Consider the following 22,055-nt stretch of genomic DNA (forward strand, 5'->3'; position numbering starts at 1 on the left):
AAACCCATCAATAGTGTTGCTTCTGTAGTGGTGGATCAGCTTTAAACAAGCATAATCGGAGCCTCCTGTCCTGCCATAGAATTAAAAATTTGCAAACATTCGTGACAAGAATTTTCAATTCTATTAAGGACAAGGAGGCGAGGATTATCCCACCCGTTGTCTATGCATGTATCGATTATATTGTTACTATGCAATACTTCAAAAAATCTTTCATTATGATATGTGAGGAATGCTATGATTTTTTCTCTACCCACCCTTACTTGCTCATGATTACACAGGATGTGTATTACGGCTTTATGTCTTTTTTCAGGCTCTGATCCCAAGTGAGGTTCATCCGGCTCCGTCCTTGTGGAAGTTCTGCTGCGAGTTTCTTCTCCTCGTTGGCCTGCTCCTGTTTCTATGGATTTTGGAAGTTCCTCCGCCTCCTGCTTCGGATTTTGGCCCTTTTGGATGATGTTCTCCTGGGTTTGCTCTGATGTTACTTGGTTCTTCATATTGGATTTTGGACAAAGAAAGAGGAAGTGGTTACCTCTGAGACTGTTTATATACTAGGGGTGTACTCTATGGTTGCCCTGTTTCTGTTTTTTCTTTACTGTAATGTGATTGGCTGCTATGTGTCAGTAAAGAAATGAGACTAAGCATAATCCTCGCCTCCTTGTCCTTAATAGAATTGAAAATTCTTGTCACGAATGTTTGCAAATTTTTAATTCCTTACTCTCAAACGTTTCCAAGTAATTTATTAAATAATCCCTCCATTCCTCCCATCTCTGACTCGTGACCTCCCCATCTCTTATCAAAAATGCCTGTGGTGCCGGCAAATTCATTGTAGTAGTTGCCATCTTATATATCAACTAATAAACTAATTTGTTGAATCTTGCACCAATATGCGTATAACACTTAAATAGATATATGTCTACGAGTAATTCATACATGCCCATACCAAATCAGATTTACCATACAAAAATCTGATTTGAATTATAATGACATTACAAACTTGAGCTTAGAATAACAATAATATATGACAGTGTGTGTATCACTGGTGAATAAATGATACACTCGCAATGCCTTGTTATTACAGATTAAGATGAAAAACTTCCAAAATGACACGCAGTGTGCGTATCACTGATGGGTTGTCAAAATGACACACAGTGTGCGTGTCACTGATGAGTTTTCGAAATGACACACAGTGTGCGTGCCACTGATGAGTTTTCGAAATGACCCACAATGTGCGTGTCACTGATGAATTTTCAAAGTGACACACAGTGTGCGTGTCACTGATGAGGGTAATTCTTTCCTTTAGGTATTCTTTTACAATTATATCCAAGTGAGGCTCATCAATCCAAAGGTCAGCAGTCAATAGCGTGGATTGCACGATAATAGTTCCGACGTGTGCATGTACTTCCGCAATAGCATAAGAATGTTTCCGAGTTACTTGGCTGTTGCTAGGTAACCAGTAAATACAAAATGGAGTCACGTATCTCGATCCAGTGCGTGATGACGTGGGAGTAGTACTGTGAACGGTGTTCAACACTCCAATTCCGCTTTGAAACAAAACGTTCCAGCCTTTACACGACACGAATTCCAACGACAGGTTAGCCTTCATCTTAATGCTTTCCCATTGATAACGATGCGACTTCTTTAATAACCACGAATGTTGCATTCCGAGATTTTCAAAACTGTTCAGAATCACTTTTACCCATTGATATTCACTCAACAGTATCCATGACACACAGCGGTCACTTAAAGAGTAAAACTCAGAATGCATTTGTGCCAAATTCAATCCGACTAGCGGAATCACTTTGCAGTTCCTTTTACGGATGCAATATCAAATCTAGACAACGTAAGGCTTTCATCAGTATCAGTTTCAATAGCGTTTCTCTTGAAAATAATCTTCACACTTCACTCAGTTACGTTAGCATTAAGTTACAAACGTTAAATGTGACTTACGCTGGATTTTCTCAATGGGTGGTGGTTGTTCTCGATCTCCAAGTCTTTTAGACTCGCTTTAAACTCTTCTTATTATGCTTCTCTTCTTGTTATTCAGAATTCATTATATTTTCTAAAAGTTGTCACTCGCGTGAATTCTTCAGGGGTAATGTGCCATCGTCGCCATTGTTGTAAAGAATAAACGTAATCAGGATAGCAGGTTATTTTTTATTAATAAACATAACCCCGGTTCCAGAGGAGACGCGGAAACAGCCGCCATCCAGCTCACATCACCCGATCTGCCCACCAACTTCCAACACACATCACGAACCCTAGCCACAGTTTGAATGAACACATACGCAGAGCGAGGATGCACATTGATTGATGACACATAGGCAGAACAAGGCTGCACTCGATACGCGAGCGCAAGAACACAACAGTGCAGTGCTCGAGCCCAGGAGAGTAATAACATGTTCTAGGCTCGAGACACAACAAAAAGGCATGGATGTGCTCCTCATCTTACGCCTGATCGAGCACAGTATGGCAGGGTATGCAAGCCCTCCGTTGGTTCAAGGATGAAGCAGGATAATGTGCCCAGCCGGCAGAGCTCCCTCAGAAGGCGGTCATCTTGCTGCATGGCCAAGCCATGCCCCTGCCCTTTTCATATGGTTTTCATATGGTTGAAAAAATGTTATCAGCCAGATTCAGGCTGCCTCCTAGTGCCATTGTGTTTGGTTAGTAACCATATGTTATCAAAACCAGGGCCGGACTGGTAAGGTGGGCACTCGGGCATTGGGCCGATATCTAAGTTTTTTGGGCAGCGTGGTGGGCGATTAAGGGTTGTCAGTGCTGTTCAGATGCTGCCAATGGCCTTGTGGTGGCATGAGAAGCCTTTTCTGCAGGCCTGTAGCTGGAGGCAGATGGGTCTCTCTTGCCACCCTTTCACCAGCAGGCCGGGGGTGTCTTTTCCAGTCCTGCTGGGCTGGTCCATCAATATAAAAAGTTGACTCGGGCGGCTGTGGGCACAATAATGTATGCAGATTGAGCATGGGAAGGGGCATCTGCCGAAGTGGCCTCACTGATATGTGATCCCAATGTTTGAATTTGTATTTTTCAGTGAAGTTAAGAAAACAGAAGTTGTGTCAATATGTGATTGAGAGATCTTTACAGCGAGGCTGACAGCCCGTAGGTTAAAGTGCTCACTGCATGTCCATGTTCTCTTCAAAACGTTACAGGTTCAGTTCCCCATAATGCCATGGTAATAATATTGTTAACTGCAGTGGCAGGCACCAAGTCCTATGTTCCCGCAATGGATATTCTGGGGCTTTTGGGGAATTTTTTCTTTTGGGACTTTGGGCCAGCTGTATCAAAGGGTTTTGCCCATCCTGTGTCTATGGGGAAATATGTTGATTCATATGGCCCTTTCATACATCATCGGAAGGTTTAAAAGGTGAGCCTAATACGGTTCCTTCTCCATTTATGGTTTCCCTAATTGGTAAATCCTCCATGGTTTTCTGCTCATCTTCTAATAGTGTACTTGGGAACACCGTCTGGATGTAATAATTGAAAACTCACAGCAAGCTACCTAAATACTGGTAAGGCACAGGAATTAAGTTCACAAGTTTTAAATCACATCCTTAATTACGTGGGCAGTGCTTCTGAGAAATAATTCAATTTCACCTTTTTGGCAATTCCTCTTTTACAAAGCTCCCCACCCCCATTTTTATATTGTTTAAAACACTGAAGAAGTGTTCTGCACGAAGGTAAATCCGCAAATGTGTGAAACATTTTTTGGGGTGCCTAGGACGACTTTTGATCCCAATCCAACTCCCAATACTACTACGTCAGTGCTACTGAATGCCAAAACTCAACAAAACCAATAAAAACATTTTGCACAATGTTAAGGCCTGTGCACTTAGGAATTAAGAAAACATGCGTTTGTAATTCTGTGAATTGTATCCCCTACAAGTCTGCATGGACCTACTACCAAAAGGCAAAACCTTGTGATGATTGTATATGCAAGCACAGGTGGTGTAACACTATACTCAAATCACAATTAGAACTATTGCAAAATGCTATCATGGGTGCGAGTGCATTAGTGGTCATTTTTAGCACTAACTCATGGGTCTAAACAGGCCAGAATGCCTAGAGTGGGGATCAAACCTGATGGAATAATGTTCAAGGAAGCAACATATTGGTGCGAGACTTTATGGCTAAGTGAGACAGGAGTCTTGACATTCCATGCTACCAGAAGGACGAAGGTTGCGGATGACAGCATTGACTCTGAACATTACACAATGGTAGAAGGTAAAGAAAGGGCATTTTATTTTAAAACCCACCTGCGTTGTGGTGAGTGGCAAGAACATAATTTGTTGTGGTTTGGCACTTACCTGCTGGGACAATCACTCTCTTTTCATTGGTCGTCAAGTTTGGTGGAGGAGGTCCATTTTTCTCGTCCATGTAGGTGGTATACCCAAGTTGGTTTGTGTCCATTTTACTGCATTTGTTTAGGCTGCAGTCCACTGGGGATTCCCTGCAATGAATGCAAGACATAAAACACGGTCTAATAAACATCTCTTCATAAAAGCCAAGTAGAAATAAAACAGGGGTGTGGCAGAGAAAGGTGAGAGAAAGGATGGAAAAGAAAAACAAAGATTAGGGGCCATATTTAGGTAATCTACATTTACCGACTCTAAAATACCCAATTTTACCGATTCGGTATTTCAGAATCGGTAAATGGTATGTAGGAAAAAATGTGTTAAATATTACCGAATCGGTACGATTCGGTATCGGTATTTACCGATTCAGTAATTCCCATTCATTCCTATGGGCCTGGAGGCTGTAATTACAGATTCCTTAAAATAAGGAATCAGTATTTTACCAATTCCTTAAGGAATCGGTAATTACCGAATCCTTAAACCTGCCTCCTACATCCCAAACCCTAAATACCGGTCGGTAACGGCCGAAATTCGGTAATTTCAGCCGTTTCTGACCGGTATTGGGCTACCTACATATGGCCCTTGGAGAGGATGAAGCACAGGGAAGTTGTACAAGACACAGAAAGATGAGACAATATCGTGAAATAAAGAAAAGAGAAGGGACAGTGAAGGGAAAGGCTGAGGCATTGGGAGGGAATGGTGATACTGGGCAGATATAACATGTAATTAAGAGGAGAACATGTACATGAAATAGATAAATGAGAAAGTACAGAAACATAAGGAGGAACATTAGGAAGAGAAAGATGATTGTGGAAATTATTTGATAAAAGCAAAAGAGGGAGGGAGGGTGTAGTGAAGTCGCTAGACATAAATATGAAAGCAAGTCCTTTATTGTGACTAGTAACAGATGGAGTACAAAAAAACAAACTGGAAGACAAAAGACAGGCAGAACCCTTGGAACAAAGGGATGGAAAGTGAAAATGCAGAAAAATACTGAATAACAAGGGTTAATAGATTCCAAAGAAATTGGCAGGCTCTAAACACAATGTGATCAAGGAAAATATGGACACTTTGAATTTGAAAGAGATCAGGGGATAGGGGGAATATGGAAAATGGGCAAAACCTTGTAGAAAGTTGAGGAGTAAGTTGACAAAAGGAAGAGGAGGAAAGCTCAATGGGGAAAAGGACATCACAGCAGAAACAACCATTAGAAAATGTGTAGAAAAAAGAAAAAAATGGGAAAAGATGAGACGGACAGAGAAAGAAGAAACACCAGATAAGCCAATAGGTTTCGCCAACAAAAGAGCTATTGGCTTTGGTAATGTCTTTTAGCCATTTTATACAGCAGCATGGAGTGGAGTGAAGTAGACTGGCATGTGTAGGAAGGTGGGAAGTGACATCGAGTGAAGTGGCTTGGCATAGAGTGGAATGGATTAGAGTGAAGTGGAGAAGAGTGACCTAGAATGAATTGGCATAGATTGCAGTGGCATAGACTAGAGAGGTGTAAAGTAGAGTGGTGTACAGTGGAGTATAGTGAAGTGGAGTGGTGTGGATTGTAGTGGCATGGAGAGGAGCGGCATAGAGTGGAGTGAACTGACTTACAGTAGAGTGGCATAGCGTAGAGTGGTGTAGAGTACAGTGGCATGTAGGGGAGTGCCATAGAATAGAGATGAGTGGTGTACAGTGGAGTCGAATGAAGTGCCATAGAGTGAGTGCTGTGGAGAGGAGTGGAGTGGTGCGGAGTGGAGTGGAATGGAGTGAGGTGGAGTGGCACTGTGGAGTGGAGTAGAGTAGTGTAGAGTGGAATAGAGTCACAGAGTAAAATGGCGTAGAGTGGAATGGAGTAGAGTAGAGTGGCTTGTAGTGGCATAGAGTAGAGTGGTGTCGAGTGCAGTAGCATGGAGTGGAGTGCCATAGAAAGAGAAGAGTGGTGTACAATGGAGTGGGGTCAAATGAAGTGCCGTAGATTGAGTGTTGTGGAGAGGAATGGAGTGGAGCAGAGTGGAAAAGAGTTAAATGGAGTTGTATGGTGCAGAGTAATGTGGAGTGGAGTGGTGTAGAGTGGAGTAGAGTGACAGAGTAAAATGGCGTAGAGTGCAATGGAATAGAGTAGAGTGGCATAGAGAAGAGTGCCCTAGAGTGAAGTGGTGTAGAGTGAAGTGGCATAGAGTGAAGAGGCATAGAGTAGAGTGACAGAGTGGCATGGAGTTCACTGCTGTAGAGTGAAGTTGCGCAGAGTAGATTGCTGCAGAGTGAAGTATAGTGATGTAAAGTGCAATGACGTAGAGTGCAGTGGCATAGATTACAGTGGGTCAGTGTGCAGTGGCTCAGAGTGTAGTGGTGTAGAGTGCAGTACTACAGAGTAGGATAGAGTGCAGCAAAGTGCAGTGGCATAGAAATGTGCAGATAGATTCAAGTGGTGTAGAGTGCAGTAGCACAGAGTGCTGTGGTGCAGAGTAGAGTATGGTGGTGTAGATTGTAATGTGTAGGGTGCTGTAGACTTTAGTGGAGTGCACGGGTATAGAGTAGAGTGGTGCAGAGTAGAGTAAACTGAAGTAGAGTGGCATAGAATGCAGTTGCGCCTGGAGTAGAATGGTACAGAGTAAAGTATAGTGGGATAGAGTTCAGTGGCGTAGATGGTAGTGGCATGGAGTACAGTGGTGCAGAGTAGAGTGGTGTAGAGTGCAGTGGCATAGAGTGAATTGATGTAGAGTAAAGTGGTGCAGAGTAGAGTGGTGTAGAGTGGAGAGGTGTAGAGTATAGAAGAGTATTGTAGAGTGCAGTGGGATAAAGTAGACTGGTGCAGAATAGAGTGTTGTAGAGTGCATTGCATAAAGCGCAGTGATGTAGAGAAGAGTGATTCAGAGTAGAGTGTAGAGGCAGAGAGTGCAGTAACAAAGAGTGCAGTGCTGCAGGTTAGTGCTGTAAAGTGCAATGGCATAGAGTGGTGCAGAGTAGAGTATAGTGGCGTAGAGTGGAGTGCCACAAATTGAGTGGTGCAGAGGAGAGGAGAGTGGTGCAGAGAACAGTTGTGTAGAGTGCAGTGGCACAGAGTAGAGTGATGCAGAATAGAGTTCAGTGCGATAGAGTAGAATGGTGTAGAGTAGAGTGCAGTGGTGTAGACTGCAGTGGCACAGAGTGCAGTGGTGCAGAAAAGAGTTCAGGGTTGGGGTTGAGAGGGAAAAGAAGCAACATAGAAGGGAGCGGGTGGGTGGGAATAGAAGCCACATGGACAGTGAAGTGGGAGATGGACTGAAAACACAAGCACTGAAATGGAGTGCTTGAATACAAAAAAGGTAGCGTAATAAATTGGAGCAGTGGATGGACACAAGCACTTGGTCCATGGTACAAGAGAGGTCCAAACACAAGAAGAGGACATGTTGCCTGCATGCCATGACAAACAGGAGCAGAGCAAACGAGAGTGGCACTGAAGCTAAGAAACGATAAGCTACGGTAGCCTGTATGCAAACAAAATGTCTTCCAGAGACAGTTCATGTGCTATCTAGGCAAAAAAAGCAAACAAGCAAGAAAGAGAGGCAGATGGAGTGGAGAAAGAAGAGAGAGTCTAGAAGAAAGTGATGGAATTCTTCCCTCTTACAAGGAGCACATCAATACATAAAGTAGTTTACCATTAGTACCAGGGACTAATATAGCAGTATGCGCTTTTTAAAATCCCCAAAATATTTTTGCTTTTAGCCAATTATGTTTTTGTTGATGAGGTCTCAGCAGCTATCCTAACTGTTGAACTTGGCCAACTCTGCAGGGTAACTCCTAAACGTTTTGCCTTTGCGCCTCCTACTTTCTGAATCCGTTTGTGCTGGCTGCTAATGCTCTGTGCACCTTACCACTGCTAAGCAATGCTAACGTGCTTGTGCTCTCTATCCTTTAAACCTGTTAAAATTGGCTTATACCCGTTTGGCAAATCTAATTTACTTAAAGGTTCCTAGTAAAGTAGTATTACATTTACCCAGGGCCTGTAAATTAAATCCTACTATTGGGCCTGCAGCACCTGTTGTGCCACACAATTAAGTAACCGTGTGAAATATGTCTGTGTTGCAGCCAGTGTACAGTTTTCAACTGCCATTTCAACCTGACCTTTTTTCAGGTCAAAGCTTTCTTTTTCAATACGTATGCCACACCTAAGGTTGTCCTTAAACAATCCATAAGTAGGGGTGCATTGTATTTAAAAATGTGGACATGCACTTTTAAGATATACATGTCCTGGTATTGAAAAAGACAGAACTTTGTTTTTTTACTACTGTGAGGCCTGCCACTCCCAAAGGAGAAAATTGAGTTACCTTATTGCATTTAATAAGTGATAACATTTACTTGTGAGCATGTCAAAATGTCATGTTTGATGTCTAAGGACTTGTAATTCGGAAACCTCTTCAACTGTAAAATTGGATTGAAGTCACAATTCTGAAAATGCCACTTTAGAAAGTTGGCAGTTTCTTATTCTAACCATTTAGTGCCTGTAGCCTGTATCCTGGGTCGCATGACTAGGTGTAGTTGGCAATTGGCCTTTGTGTAGTCTTCCCAGACATTAATACAAAGTTAAACATAGTAGGTGTTGTCAGGATTGGAATGGCATTGCTGTAATCACCCACACTTGTACTTCAAAGGATCTGCCTCAGCACACACACACAAAAACTTCACGTGTTTTTTGACCCCAGTGGAGCATTGGCAAGAAGGCAGGAAATTCCAGCGCATCTGTAGGGGAAAAACTCTAGACGTTCTTTCTACTTCAAAGCTGGAACCAGGTATGAAAATAGTACCCTCAGACCACCGTCAAATCACTTCTGGACCTGTGAGAGACTCAGAAGATTTACTGTTCTACTGATATGCTACTGGAAGGACTGCCCTGATGCTCTGTTGCTGGAGTAAGAAAGACTGGACCTGCTTCTTAAACCCATAACCACCAGAGCCACTCCAAGGGCTAGCTGACTTGCCTCCAGTTCCGAGCTGCAAGGACAAAACTAGCTCTATAGACCTTTCCTACATCTGCCCAGCTGCCCAAACTCAACTGGACATGCTTGGGAGCTGCTGCTGGCCTCTGCTGGAGTGAGCCCTGATCCCCAAAAGGTGACCCAAGGTACTGTCTCTGATGGCCAAACCTTTTAGGATAGAGGCTATACCTCTAATGTCTTTGAAAAAGTGGTCAAGAAGGTTCAAAATATTACCCTGGACAACTGATTGTTTAAGTAAAAAGTTTTGAAAAACTGTGAAAAAAACATCTGCTAATCACTACATGTAATGCTAAATTAAGGGAGTTATGGGAAAGCTTAAAAAGACACTGTAAAATATGAAAAAAGTGACTGAGATGTAAACCCAGATTTGGTGACTGTCCCAATGATCATATGTAGAATATTCAAATCTATAAATGACTGCTTGGTGCACAGCTCTCTTATGGGTGCCACGACTGAGTCAGAAGTATCATAGAGTGAAAGCACAATCAGGTCAAGCCAGGGGGGGTTATTAACATTAATATCTAATACCCTCCTGTTGGAAATGGGGGTTGCCCAAGTCTCAAAGGGGGTAGCATGGCATCAAGCGGGCAGGCCAAACTTCGAGGACATGTGAAGCATTCACGCAGTACCCACAGACGACACACCAATCACACCACAAAAGAGTCACGACACCACCTTTGGTTGGAAAAAGATCAAGTTTAGTTATGTCTCCAACCTGCAAGATAAAAAGGAACAAAATAGTGGTAGTCACAACAAGGCGCCAACTGGCACCGGAGCCAAGTACGTCAGGGGAATTCTCTACATGGGACAAAAGGGTTGAGTCCATAGTCCATAGCTGTAGGGAAAAAGGATGGTTAATAAAACACTAGACCTGGGGCCAATCTGGCGGGGCCAACTCAGGATCTCATCCTTAGGGGGGTTGCTGTAATTGCAAACTCTAATATTATGCATTAATACACTTTATGCGTTGTTACGCCAAACCCCACCCCTGTAAGGGAAAGACAGAGCATCACAGCACATTTAATATTAGACAGGAGCACCTATCATGAATCAACATGGCTGGCTCATTAACCAGGGGCACGAACAGGGGCCTGGAATACACGTCAGGCCAACACCGGGCAAGACACCATTAGCATAAAAACCGTAACCACAGGTAACTGTAGGGCGTGAGTAAACAGCTGCCTTTAAGTAGGCCTAAACACTTTAGTGAAAAATCATGTAACCTCATGCCGTCCTAATCCCTTAGCATTCAGGTGACATCTCATTAGGAGAACAAACGCTGCATTACTTAGCCATCAATATTTCCTAGCTGCAGGAATCAGCCGGTCATTAACTGGGGTTAAACCATTACATTGCTGGTCAGGCTAGAATAAACGTTTCATTCATTAGAAGTAACCCCCTCAGTAGATAGGAGTAAAACATTTCATTAAGGCCAGGATGAGTATGCCACTCGGCAGGAACATTTCATTAAAGAGGAGGCCACAGTTCATTAGGCAGTAATGTAACTTTTATCAGGCAGGAATAGACAGAAAGCAAAACACTTCTTTAGATCCCAATATTTCTCCCGGAATCAAACATTTCATCAAGCATAAACCTGATCTCTGCCTGTCTGGAACCAACCAGGGGTTAACTTTTATGGCCCAGCCGTCACTAAAAGGGCTTTGTCCCTGTTCTTGCCCAGTTCCGGCGTTCCCTTTGGCTAAGTAGGGCCAACGGGGCCCTTTCGCAGATTCCAACGGGGGGGGGGGGGGCCGAGCACCAACTTTGTGCCGCGTTGCCCTCTTCAACCCCCTACACAGTTTAATAGAGGCCCCACTCACCAGCTGCTTCCCGGGGATATTCTGTGGGCTGTGGGCTCTCCTCCCGCTGCTGGCTCCTTTCTCAAGGAGGCCGGTCAGGAGACTCTTTGTGTTCTTCTCCGGTCAGCTCGGACCATTAAGCAACATGAGGGGAGGGGCAGGCACCGACTCGTACCTCGACGGCCCCTCCCTCTCGCTCCATTATGGGTGGCCACAGCGGGACTTCCCTCCTGTCTCTTTATTTCAAAGCTGGTCCCTTTTCAAAGGGGGCTGGCCAGGGGAGGCCTGCGCAGCTCTGGCGCTCTTCACGGGGCCTCTCAGGCCTAACGCGACCTTCCTGGGACTGCCGGCTCCTTTGGGGGCGGGGCCTAGTGCGGGGGAGGCTCCCTCGCAGCTCCTACACCTTAGCGGGCAGCTGTCGCTCTTCGCGCGGGGCTCCTCTCTTCACGAGAGCCCCGCCGACACTGGCGCTCTTCCTCCTTCCTCCCCGGCCCCTCCCTCTGGCCCGGGGCACTCACCGGCGGGGTGGCCTCCCGCTCCGGTCTTCGCGCTGGCCGTTGAGGAGGCGGGCCAGGCACCGATCCTGTGCCTCGAGGTCCCCGCCCCCTCCTCCCCTCCTCACAAAAGCCGGGCCCCTTCTCTCGTTGCCGATTCAATCGGGACTCCCACTTCACCACGGGAGTCCCGGGACACCTCCGTCGGCTTCGCCCGGGTTCCCTCAGCCTCACGGGAACCCGGGGCTTCTTCGGCAGCTTCCGCAGGCTTCTTCCTGCTGCCTGACTGGGCAGCCAATCCGTGCGCAGCAAGGACGGGGGCGCGGCCAATGACGCGGCCGGGCGCCCCCGGACGGCTTCAGGGCCCAGCGCGGCCCTCACTTCACATCGGCGGCCCTCTCCTGGCACCGGGGGCCGCTGCGACGATGTCAAACACGGCGGGAGTTCCTCAATGGCAGCCTCGGGCTGCGGCGGTGCGGACGGCACAATAAGGGGTAGGCTCCCTTCTGTTTAATTATTCCTTCAGCGGTAGGCGCGCCAAAACGAGGGTAGGCTCCTCTAACGTTGCAGTTTCCTCAGGCCTCACGGTGCTATTCACAGCACCCTGTTCCTCCCTTTGCCCACAGCTCTCAGGGCCAACAGCACTTCAGGAGCCATACCAGCCTCTGCGCTTCTCTCCCCACAGCGCTTGGCACACAGTCCAGGGGCAGGTTAACTGAGGCAGGTCAGCTCTTCCCAGTCCAGCGCTTCCACAGGGGCCACAATTTCCCAAGGGCGGACAGTTCCAGTACAGACCCTCAGGGGCCCCTTCCTCACCTCCTGGGTGCTCCTTTCGCGCTGTGCTGGGGTGATTCACAGTCCCTTATAGTGACAGGGTCCTGGGTGGGCCCTCATAATTCAGGGGCCCATGGGACAGCAGATAGGGGGGTTTTTAGGGGTACAGGGCCCAGCTCACAGGTTCATGTGGCGGTAACACCTCCCTTCCTTGTCCCCGCGCTGACTAAACCTCTGGTGACACTTTCCCCTATTTATACCCTCCTCCCAGGCAGTGCCAGGACCTTCTAGAATGTTGGCACATCTAGCCTAAACTGGTTCTAGGGGAGGGGGTGAGCACCCTGGATGCCAGGCTTTCCCTCCAAAAGCTAGGGGTTGCTGGGTATTAATGACTAGACCGCCAACCTCACGCAGTCAGGTGGCACTACCCAGGCCATGGCATCCATTTTAAATTACAATACATTTCAGTCAGGTGCGTTTTCAAAATGGGGGATATTTACAAGTGCTCACATTATGTCAGGTAATCATATGTTTCAAAAGGGGTCTCACACCACTCATGGCCTATACAGGTTTAATCCCATGGGGGAGACAATCCAGATAAGGGGGTCAAAAGCGAAAAATTTTGGGGGAAAAAGGCCAAGTCCAACACGACTCCCCCCCCCCAGCCAAAAGCCAGGGTAGACACATCAATGCCTTGATGGGCTTCCCTGCTTGGGGCGGAAAAAGGTGGACGCAGGCCTGCAACTACAGGAGCACCTGCAGTCTCTCCTCCACTCTGGAACCCAATGGTTCTCTTTCGCAACCCTCCCTTCACCAACAGAACCACCCCACTGGTGTTCCCTAGTGGGATGTTTCTCCTTCCTAGAGTGGGAGGCTCTAGCCTCAGGCTTGTGATACTCTGGAACCACTCTCTTCTCTCCAAATTTCCACAGGTCCACCCACCTGGGGTCTACATCCTCAGAATGACCAGCCCTTAGGGGCGAGGCTCCCCTCCCCCTACTTCTCCTCCTAGGGTTCCTCCATCTCCTACGCCTGGGGACACCCTCACACAACTCTCTCCCCAACCTGGAGTCGAAACTCACCGGCTGAACCGGTGACAGGGGCGAGTCCTCCCTCTCCCTGCACCCCCTCCCAGAATTCTGCACCCTCCTACCCGGAGAAGTACCCCTGGGAGTCACTTCCGGGGGGACTCTGGTTTCAGATGTCCCTCCCACCAGGGCAGGCAACTCCTGTCCCTGGCCACCCAACCCGGGATCGGCGCCCTGTGGCTGAGCTGGTGACAGAGAAGAGACCTTCCTCCCTCTGCACCCCCTCCCAGAGTTCCGCACCCTCCCACTGGAAGTGGTACCCCTGGGAGTCAACTTGGTAGGGACCTGCTTTACAGGAACCCCACCCCCCAGGCCAGGCAACTCCTGAACCTGGAACCCCAGTCCAAGATCTAGACCCTGTGACTGGTCAGTCCCCCGAACCACCGAAGCTCTGATTAATGATGCTCCGGGTTCTCCTGACATAAGGGGATCCCTCCCTCTGGATGACACATCGGGGCAGCCTAGCCTCCCAAGCTGGGGTTCTCTTAAAGAACACTCCAGGCCTGGTGGCCGCAGCTGGGGCACCTTGGGACACCTCCCCGTCTCACTCCCTTCAGGATCACTCCCCTCCGCCTTCCCAGACGCTCTGGCACTTACCCAGAGGTCTGCCTCCCGTGCAAGTTCCCTGGGGTCTGAGAACCCGCACTGCAACAGATGGTGATGCAGTCTTGGGAAACAACTCCTCAGCATGTGCTCCCGGATAACGGCATGGCACAGCCCTTCCCAATCCTCTACTGCTCTCCTCACCACCCAATCCTCCAGTACAGTCCAACACTCCTCCTCAAACTCTCCCCAGGACTGGTGGGACAGCTTTCCCCTGCCCCTGAACACTAACCCGTCCTCCTCCTCCGGGGAATCAGGCACAGTCTCCTGGGCTGCGGGAGTGGGACTCCTTGCACTGGACCTACACTCGCTGCCACCACTGGATCCCACCCACCTCGGTGAATCCAGACTCCTGAAACCACTCTCAGGGGTCAAACTGCCCACCTGAGCTGATCTCTCCCTGGCGAAGGCCCTCTTCGCCTCCGCCATCCTTTCCAGCGCTAGGACTTTTTCAGTCTCTAGTCGCTGCTCTTCTACCCTCAGCTGCGCTAAGCCCTCGGCATGCCTGAGCTTTGCCAGCGCCAGCTGATACTCCCTCTCTTCTCTCCTATCTACCCACTCTTCTGGGGACAGGGAAAGGGATGGGGCAGTGCCCCCGGGACTGGACCCAGTGCGAGACTCCCTATCTTCGGTGTCCTCCTCAGCTACTGGCGTCTCCGCCCTCTCAAAGTCTTCCTCCTCCTCATCGGAGTAATTACCTCCCAGGGTTCTGGATGGGGAGCCCTCTTTCTGGTCTCTAACCCACTGACCCTTCAACACCTCGGGGGGGTAGTCAGATAAGTCCCCATCAATCTCTAAGGGCTCTCTCCTCTTGAGGGCCTCATAGAGAAACAGGTTCCTCCTAATGTTCCCTACTGGGGGTATCCCTCTCTCCAGGAGGAAGTCTATCACCTCCTGTTCGGTGTATTCCATCAGTTCCACTTCCTGGTAGATCAACCCCATCGTGGCGAGGTACACCCGGGACACACCCTCCCAGTGGAACAAGGGGACAATTCAGAACACTCTTCAGGAGGAAGCAATCAAAAAACACAATAATCCCCACAACAAGGCTCGGATTACATCCAAAGCTCTATTTGCAGTGTAACCCGTGGCCGCTGTGGTACTGCGCAAGCACAAGTCCTATCCCACCGCTGCCACCAAATGTTGGAAATGGGGGTTGCCCAAGTCTCAAAGGGGGTAGCATGGCATCAAGCGGGCAGGCCAAACTTCGAGGACATGTGAAGCATTCACGCAGTACCCACAGACGACACACCAATCACACCACAAAAGAGTCACGACACCACCTTTGGTTGGAAAAAGATCAAGTTTAGTTATGTCTCCAACCTGCAAGATAAAAAGGAACAAAATAGTGGTAGTCACAACAAGGCGCCAACTGGCACCGGAGCCAAGTACGTCAGGGGAATTCTCTACATGGGACAAAAGGGTTGAGTCCATAGTCCATAGCTGTAGGGAAAAAGGATGGTTAATAAAACACTAGACCTGGGGCCAATCTGGCGGGGCCAACTCAGGATCTCATCCTTAGGGGGGTTGCTGTAATTGCAAACTCTAATATTATGCATTAATACACTTTATGCGTTGTTACGCCAAACGCCACCCCTGTAAGGGAAAGACAGAGCATCACAGCACATTTAATATTAGACAGGAGCACCTATCATGAATCAACATGGCTGGCTCATTAACCAGGGGCACGAACAGGGGCCTGGAATACACGTCAGGCCAACACCGGGCAAGACACCATTAGCATAAAAACCGTAACCACAGGTAACTGTAGGGCGTGAGTAAACAGCTGCCTTTAAGTAGGCCTAAACACTTTAGTGAAAAATCATGTAACCTCATGCCGTCCTAATCCCTTAGCATTCAGGTGACATCTCATTAGGAGAACAAACGCTGCATTACTTAGCCATCAATATTTCCTAGCTGCAGGAATCAGCCGGTCATTAACTGGGGTTAAACCATTACATTGCTGGTCAGGCTAGAATAAACGTTTCATTCATTAGAAGTAACCCCCTCAGTAGATAGGAGTAAAACATTTCATTAAGGCCAGGATGAGTATGCCACTGGGCAGGAACATTTCATTAAAGAGGAGGCCACAGTTCATTAGGCAGTAATGTAACTTTTATCAGGCAGGAATAGACGGAAAGCAAAACACTTCTTTAGATCCCAATATTTCTCCCGGAATCAAACATTTCATCAAGCATAAACCTGATCTCTGCCTGTCTGGAACCAACCAGGGGTTAACTTTTATGGCCCAGCCGTCACTAAAAGGGCTTTGCCCCTGTTCTTGCCCAGTTCCGGCGTTCCCTTTGGCTAAGTAGGGCCAACGGGGCCCTTTCGCAGATTCCAACGGGGGGGGGGGGGGCCGAGCACCAACTTTGTGCCGCGTTGCCCTCTTCAACCCCCTACACAGTTTAATAGAGGCCCCACTCACCGGCTGCTTCCCGGGGATATTCTGTGGGCTGTGGGCTCTCCTCCCGCTGCTGGCTCCTTTCTCAAGGAGGCCGGTCAGGAGACTCTTTGTGTTCTTCTCCGGTCAGCTCGGACCATTAAGCAAGATGAGGGGAGGGGCAGGCACCGACTCGTACCTCGACGGCCCCTCCCTCTCGCTCCATTATGGGTGGCCACAACGGGACTTCCCTCCGGTCTCTTTATTTCAAAGCTGGTCCCTTTTCAAAGGGGGCTGGCCAGGGGAGGCCTGCGCAGCTCTGGCGCTCTTCACGGGGCCTCTCAGGCCTAACGCGACCTTCCTGGGACTGCCGGCTCCTTTGGGGGCGGGGCCTAGTGCGGGGGAGGCTCCCTCGCAGCTCCTACACCTTAGCGGGCAGCTGTCGCTCTTCGCGCGGGGCTCCTCTCTTCACGAGAGCCCTGCCGACACTGGCGCTCTTCCTCCTTCATCCCCGGCCCCTCCCTCTGGCCCGGGGCACTCACCGGCGGGGTGGCCTCCCGCTCTGGTCTTCGCGCTGGCCGTTGAGGAGGCGGGCCAGGCACCGATCCTGTGCCTCGAGGTCCCCGCCCCCTCCTCACAAAAGCCGGGCCCCTTCTCTCGTTGCCGATTCAATCGGGACTCCCACTTCACCACGGGAGTCCCGGGACACCTCCGTCGGCTTTGCCCGGGTTCCCTCAGCCTCACGGGAACGCGGGGCTTCTTCGGCAGCTTCCGCAGGCTTCTTCCAGCTGCCTGACTGGGCAGCCAATCCGTGCGCAGCAAGGACGGGGGCGCGGCCAATGACGCGACCGGGCGCCCCCGGACGGCTTCAGGGCCCAGCGCGGCCCTCACTTCACATCAGCGGCCCTCTCCTGGCACCGGGGGCCGCCGCGACTATGTCAAACACGGCGGGAGTTCCTCAATGGCAGCCTCGGGCTGCGGCGGTGCGGACGGCACAATAAGGGGTAGGCTCCCTTCTGTTTAATTATTCCTTCAGCGGTAGGCGCGCCAAAACGAGGGTAGGCTCCTCTAACGTTGCAGTTTCCTCAGGCCTCACGGTGCTATTCACAGCACCCTGTTCCTCCCTTTGCCCACAGCTCTCAGGGCCAACAGCACTTCAGGAGCCATACCAGCCTCTGCGCTTCTCTCCCCACAGCGCTTGGCACACAGTCCAGGGGCAGGTTAACTGAGGCAGGTCAGCTCTTCCCAGTCCAGCGCTTCCACAGGGGCCACAATTTCCCAAGGGCGGACAGTCCCAGTACAGACCCTCAGGGACCCCTTCCTCACCTCCTGGGTGCTCCTTTCGCGCTGTGCTGGGGTGATTCACAGTCCCTTATAGTGACAGGGTCCTGGGTGGGCCCTCATAATTCAGGGGCCCAGGGGACAGCAGATAGGGGGGTTTTTAGGGGTACAGGGCCCAGCTCACAGGTTCATGTGGCGGTAACACCTCGCAGCAGGTCCCCCTCCCTTCCTTGTCCCCGCGCTGACTAAACCTCTGGTGACACTTTCCCCTATTTATACCCTCCTCCCAGGCAGTGCCAGGACCTTCTAGAATGTTGGCACATCTAGCCTAAACTGGTTCTAGGGGAGGGGGTGAGCACCCTGGGTGCCAGGCTTTCCCTCCAAAAGCTAGGGGTTGCTGGGTATTAATGACTAGACCGCCACCCTCACGCAGTCAGGTGGCACTACCCAGGCCATGGCATCCATTTTAAATTACAATACATTTCAGTCAGGTGCGTTTTCAAAATGGGGGATATTTACAAGTGCTCACATTATGTCAGGTAATCATATGTTTCAAAAGGGGTCTCACACCACTCATGGCCTATACAGGTTTAATCCCATGGGGGAGACAATCCAGATAAGGGGGTCAAAAGCGAAAAATTTTGGGGGAAAAAGGCCAAGTCCAACACTTCCCAATAAGATAAAATAACTTTTTAAAGGTGTCCGCGTATTTCCACTGTTTTCTATTAGTGTGCTTAGGGTTGGCAGGACTGCTTATTGATAAACCTTTATATTAACAACTTTGGAGTTAATATGCATTAGGTGGTGGCAAAATTGGAAAACGTGCTTGATAAAATCGGGGGTGGATTCCGGGAAAACTTTAATATCGTGTGGGTGGGTGACTTCAATGCACATTTGTGTAAATACTCCACTGAGTCAGTTTGTGGCATCGTGGATGTGGAAGGGATCCCGGTAAACCATTTTACTGGCCATGAATATGGTCAGAATCTGAACAGGATACTCGCCATTAGAAATCTGGAGATAAGAAATAGACTGGCGGTATCTTCCTGGGAGTTTATAAAGACTTTCATACGCAATGATTACGAGTCAACCATTGACTTTGTATTGACGTAAGAACCTCTTGGTGGGAAATAGACAGAGGTGGAGTCAACATTTACTATCTTCAGTGACCATGCCATCCTCTCCCCCGGGATAGGCAAACTAAAGTTATAGAGACACTGGTCTTAGGAAGAAAGAACAGATATGAACTAAAATGGGACAGTATAGATAAAGAAAATATAACCAATCAAATAGTAACTAAGAACATGGATTATATACAACACTGTTTGGATACAAGCTTTCTCGATGAACATCTCATTTCAGATTTTACAAAATTACTAGAGGCAGTAACAAATGCACTGTCCCACAAAATAACTTCAAATAGGGCTCCAGCAAGGCGTTGGTTTGATCATGGCTGCTCTCAATCCTCAAAAGATCACCATGAAGCCCTGAAAGAAGTACCCAGAGATGAAGGGAAGTTAAAGTTACTGCATAAGGCATATAAAGAAACTAGGAAACCAAAGGAAAAGGCCCTGAAAGAAGAGGCCTGGAAAAAACTAGAAAGGGCAGCATTACCCAATAATATCAGGGACTTCTGGAGGGTGGTAAATAACCCCCATTTTAAGCACGCTGGGGATCTTATGTGGGAGAGGACGCCTGGGTGTCTCATTTTGAGATGATTTTGGGGTCAAGGGAAATTTGTCTGATCAAGCAGTCTCCAGTCCACTTGGTTCATTCAGGCCCCCTTGTCTTCACTGATGAAGAAATAATAAAGGTGTTGGGAAGGTGCAGCAAGGCAAAGGCCTTGGTCCCAGATGGGGTCCCAATAGACTTATTCCTGGAAGATCACATTCCATGGGCCCCCTTATTGCAGAACTTATTTAATGCTATAGCTAAGGTTTGCCCCCTGACTTCATGGAACATAAGCGTTATTATTCCGATCTATAAAAAAGGAGTTAAAAATGACCCAGGCAACTACAGGCCCATATCTTTGCTAGACAGCACCTTAAAAAACAAGCAATGGCATAGCCAATAGGTCTCGTTTTTGGGACCTTATAAGTATTTAGTTATGCAGCATAATATCCTTGGTGCAACAACATCAACTGTTGCGTGGCTAAACACTTATAAGGTCCCAAAGGTGAGACCTATTGGCTATGCCAATGCTTGTTATTTACTGTTGTACTATGCTTGACTTACACAGATGTGTCAGTAAAAATGACCTATTGTCCTAAATGTTAACACTTTGCTCTGAACATTTACATTCCTGCCCAGAATTTGTGTCTATGGCAGGTGGTCAGTCTATTCTGAAGTAAAAAAAATGCAGTGTAAAAAGACGCAGTTATTGAAAGTTGTACATCATAGGTATGCACAACAAAAGAAGAGGCGCTGAAAAAAAGTGAACTGTTTTCTTTCAAAATAAAAAAAAAACCTTTTGTTTGGAAGCTTTGTCAAGCGCTCGTGAATTGCTTCTTTTGTGATTTCATCATGGCATGTAACACTGCAGTGTGGAGAAGCAATGACACACTTTTTGGCCCGAATTGTCTGAGTGACAGTGGGAAGAGTGCGGTTTCGCATCACGCAACAGCACGGGTACAACATTACTTTTAGAAACAGCATTTTTGACACTGCTTGACAAAAACAAACATTAATGCAGATTTTGGCTGAGAAAAAAAAGCAGGTCCAATGGAAAGTAACAGCTGCTCTATCGAACTAGATGTTATAGACAGTGCGGTCTGTGGTACATTGTTGCGTTCAAAGGTCTGGGCAGCTACAAAGAGTTTCACAAGTAGGTTTACATTTATTTTGCTGGGAAAATAAAATGTATCCTGGCACACGGCTGACACTTGAGCCCGTGTCTATGACAACAAGTAAGCTCCTTGGTCTTGTACACAGTTCTTGCTGCTCATGTGTATGGTGGTCCGCAGCCTGCAGCTGCTGAAAAACAGGCAATGCTACTCTAATTAGGTATTACGCATTCTCATTAGCACGGACGATAACAAGCTACATACAGACCATGTCCGTTGATTAATTCTGTCATGCACTCAACTACCAATAAAATATCTGAAACTGAGGTGATAGCAAGGAAGTTAATGAATCTTCATGAAGAGTTTATTATCAGGCATAAATGTTCTCTCTCCCGAAGTATTGCAAGACACTTGGGCCTGAGCCTCCTGGGCCGGCCATGATAGCTGGATTGTGTCTCCCAGCTGCACCTCCAACACCCAATTGGGGCTAGCACTCTCAGCGCATGTGCACGGAACCCGGCTACCTAGTCACTTTCCGACATTTACCGTATCTAGAAAAGTCAGCCCTACTCCTTTCACAACACCCACAGTTGTCTGCAGCACGAGTAAAAATCACAGCATAATGACAAAAATAGTATCAGCCTCGGCGTTGTGTCATAATTCCACACTGGCTTAGACTAGAATTAAAAGTAATGCATAGATAAGATGCATGTTTATCACGCGCAGCGCATCATAACATAAGCAGTCTTTCTACTTGTTATTGGGCAAAGTGTAGGTTCCGACTCTGCTGCGGCAAATTGAACGTAGACAAACAAACACCATTCTGAGAGGGCTGCAAATTTTTCACGACATGAGGCAAATGCTGCGTCAGGTTTTCAGGCAAGTGTGAAAATTAATTTATAGATATAGAAACCAGCACTGTGTATACTGGGTCTGGAAAAGGAAACTAGTGAGACAAGCATTGGCCGTGCGGCCGTAAAAGTAACACCGTGCGGGCGCGAAAATCATCACGATTGCGATCACGGGGAAAGCGAAAGCGTTCGCGATGATGCGCTCTGTGCTCGGTAAAATTAAATTTTAAAAAACGCGAGTCGTGACACAAGTGGTGGGCACGAGCGCGCCCGTCAGAAAAAAGTGCTGTGCATGTCGAGCGCCCTTGTGTGCGTTCCAGCAAGCTGGTGACCAGCAAGGTGGCACTTTATAAGCAGCTACTAAATGTCTCGCCAGAACAGCGCATGGGCTGGCTCAGGCAAGACCTAATAATGTGACGGTTACTATTACATAGGCTGGAAGAACAGGCCCTTGAGGGAAACATATTGATTCCGGGCCAAAATGGATTCCAGCGAGGGAGGGTAACGATCAACCAATGCTTGAACCCGAGCCTCGTTATAGAGAAATATACCAGGGCAAAAAAGTAAAAAATCTAAATGGCATTTGACTGCATGAATCATTGCAAAGTATGGGAGATAATGGAGTCCATGGGGGTTGATTTGCCAATTCTTACATTAATTCAGCAATT

At 48.0% G+C, this 22,055-nt stretch overlaps 1 protein-coding gene across 3 annotated transcripts in view; it reads right to left on the reverse strand.

Annotated features, from left to right (window-relative positions):
• FLI1 (Fli-1 proto-oncogene, ETS transcription factor) overlaps nucleotides 1-22,055 on the reverse strand; it is a 1,144,904-nt gene that overhangs the window by 352,638 nt on the left and 770,211 nt on the right. For all 3 annotated transcript variants that reach the window (XM_086956984.1, XM_086956982.1, XM_086956983.1), the window contains exon 3: nucleotides 4,317-4,459. In XM_086956984.1, coding sequence (XP_086813110.1) covers nucleotides 4,317-4,459 — 143 coding nt within the window. The remainder of the gene's footprint in view (nucleotides 1-4,316; nucleotides 4,460-22,055) is intronic.

The sequence above is a fragment of the Lissotriton vulgaris genome, chromosome 2_1, assembly GCF_964263255.1.
Source record: "Lissotriton vulgaris chromosome 2_1, aLisVul1.2, whole genome shotgun sequence".
In the NCBI taxonomy this organism is placed as follows: Eukaryota; Metazoa; Chordata; class Amphibia; order Caudata; family Salamandridae; genus Lissotriton; species Lissotriton vulgaris.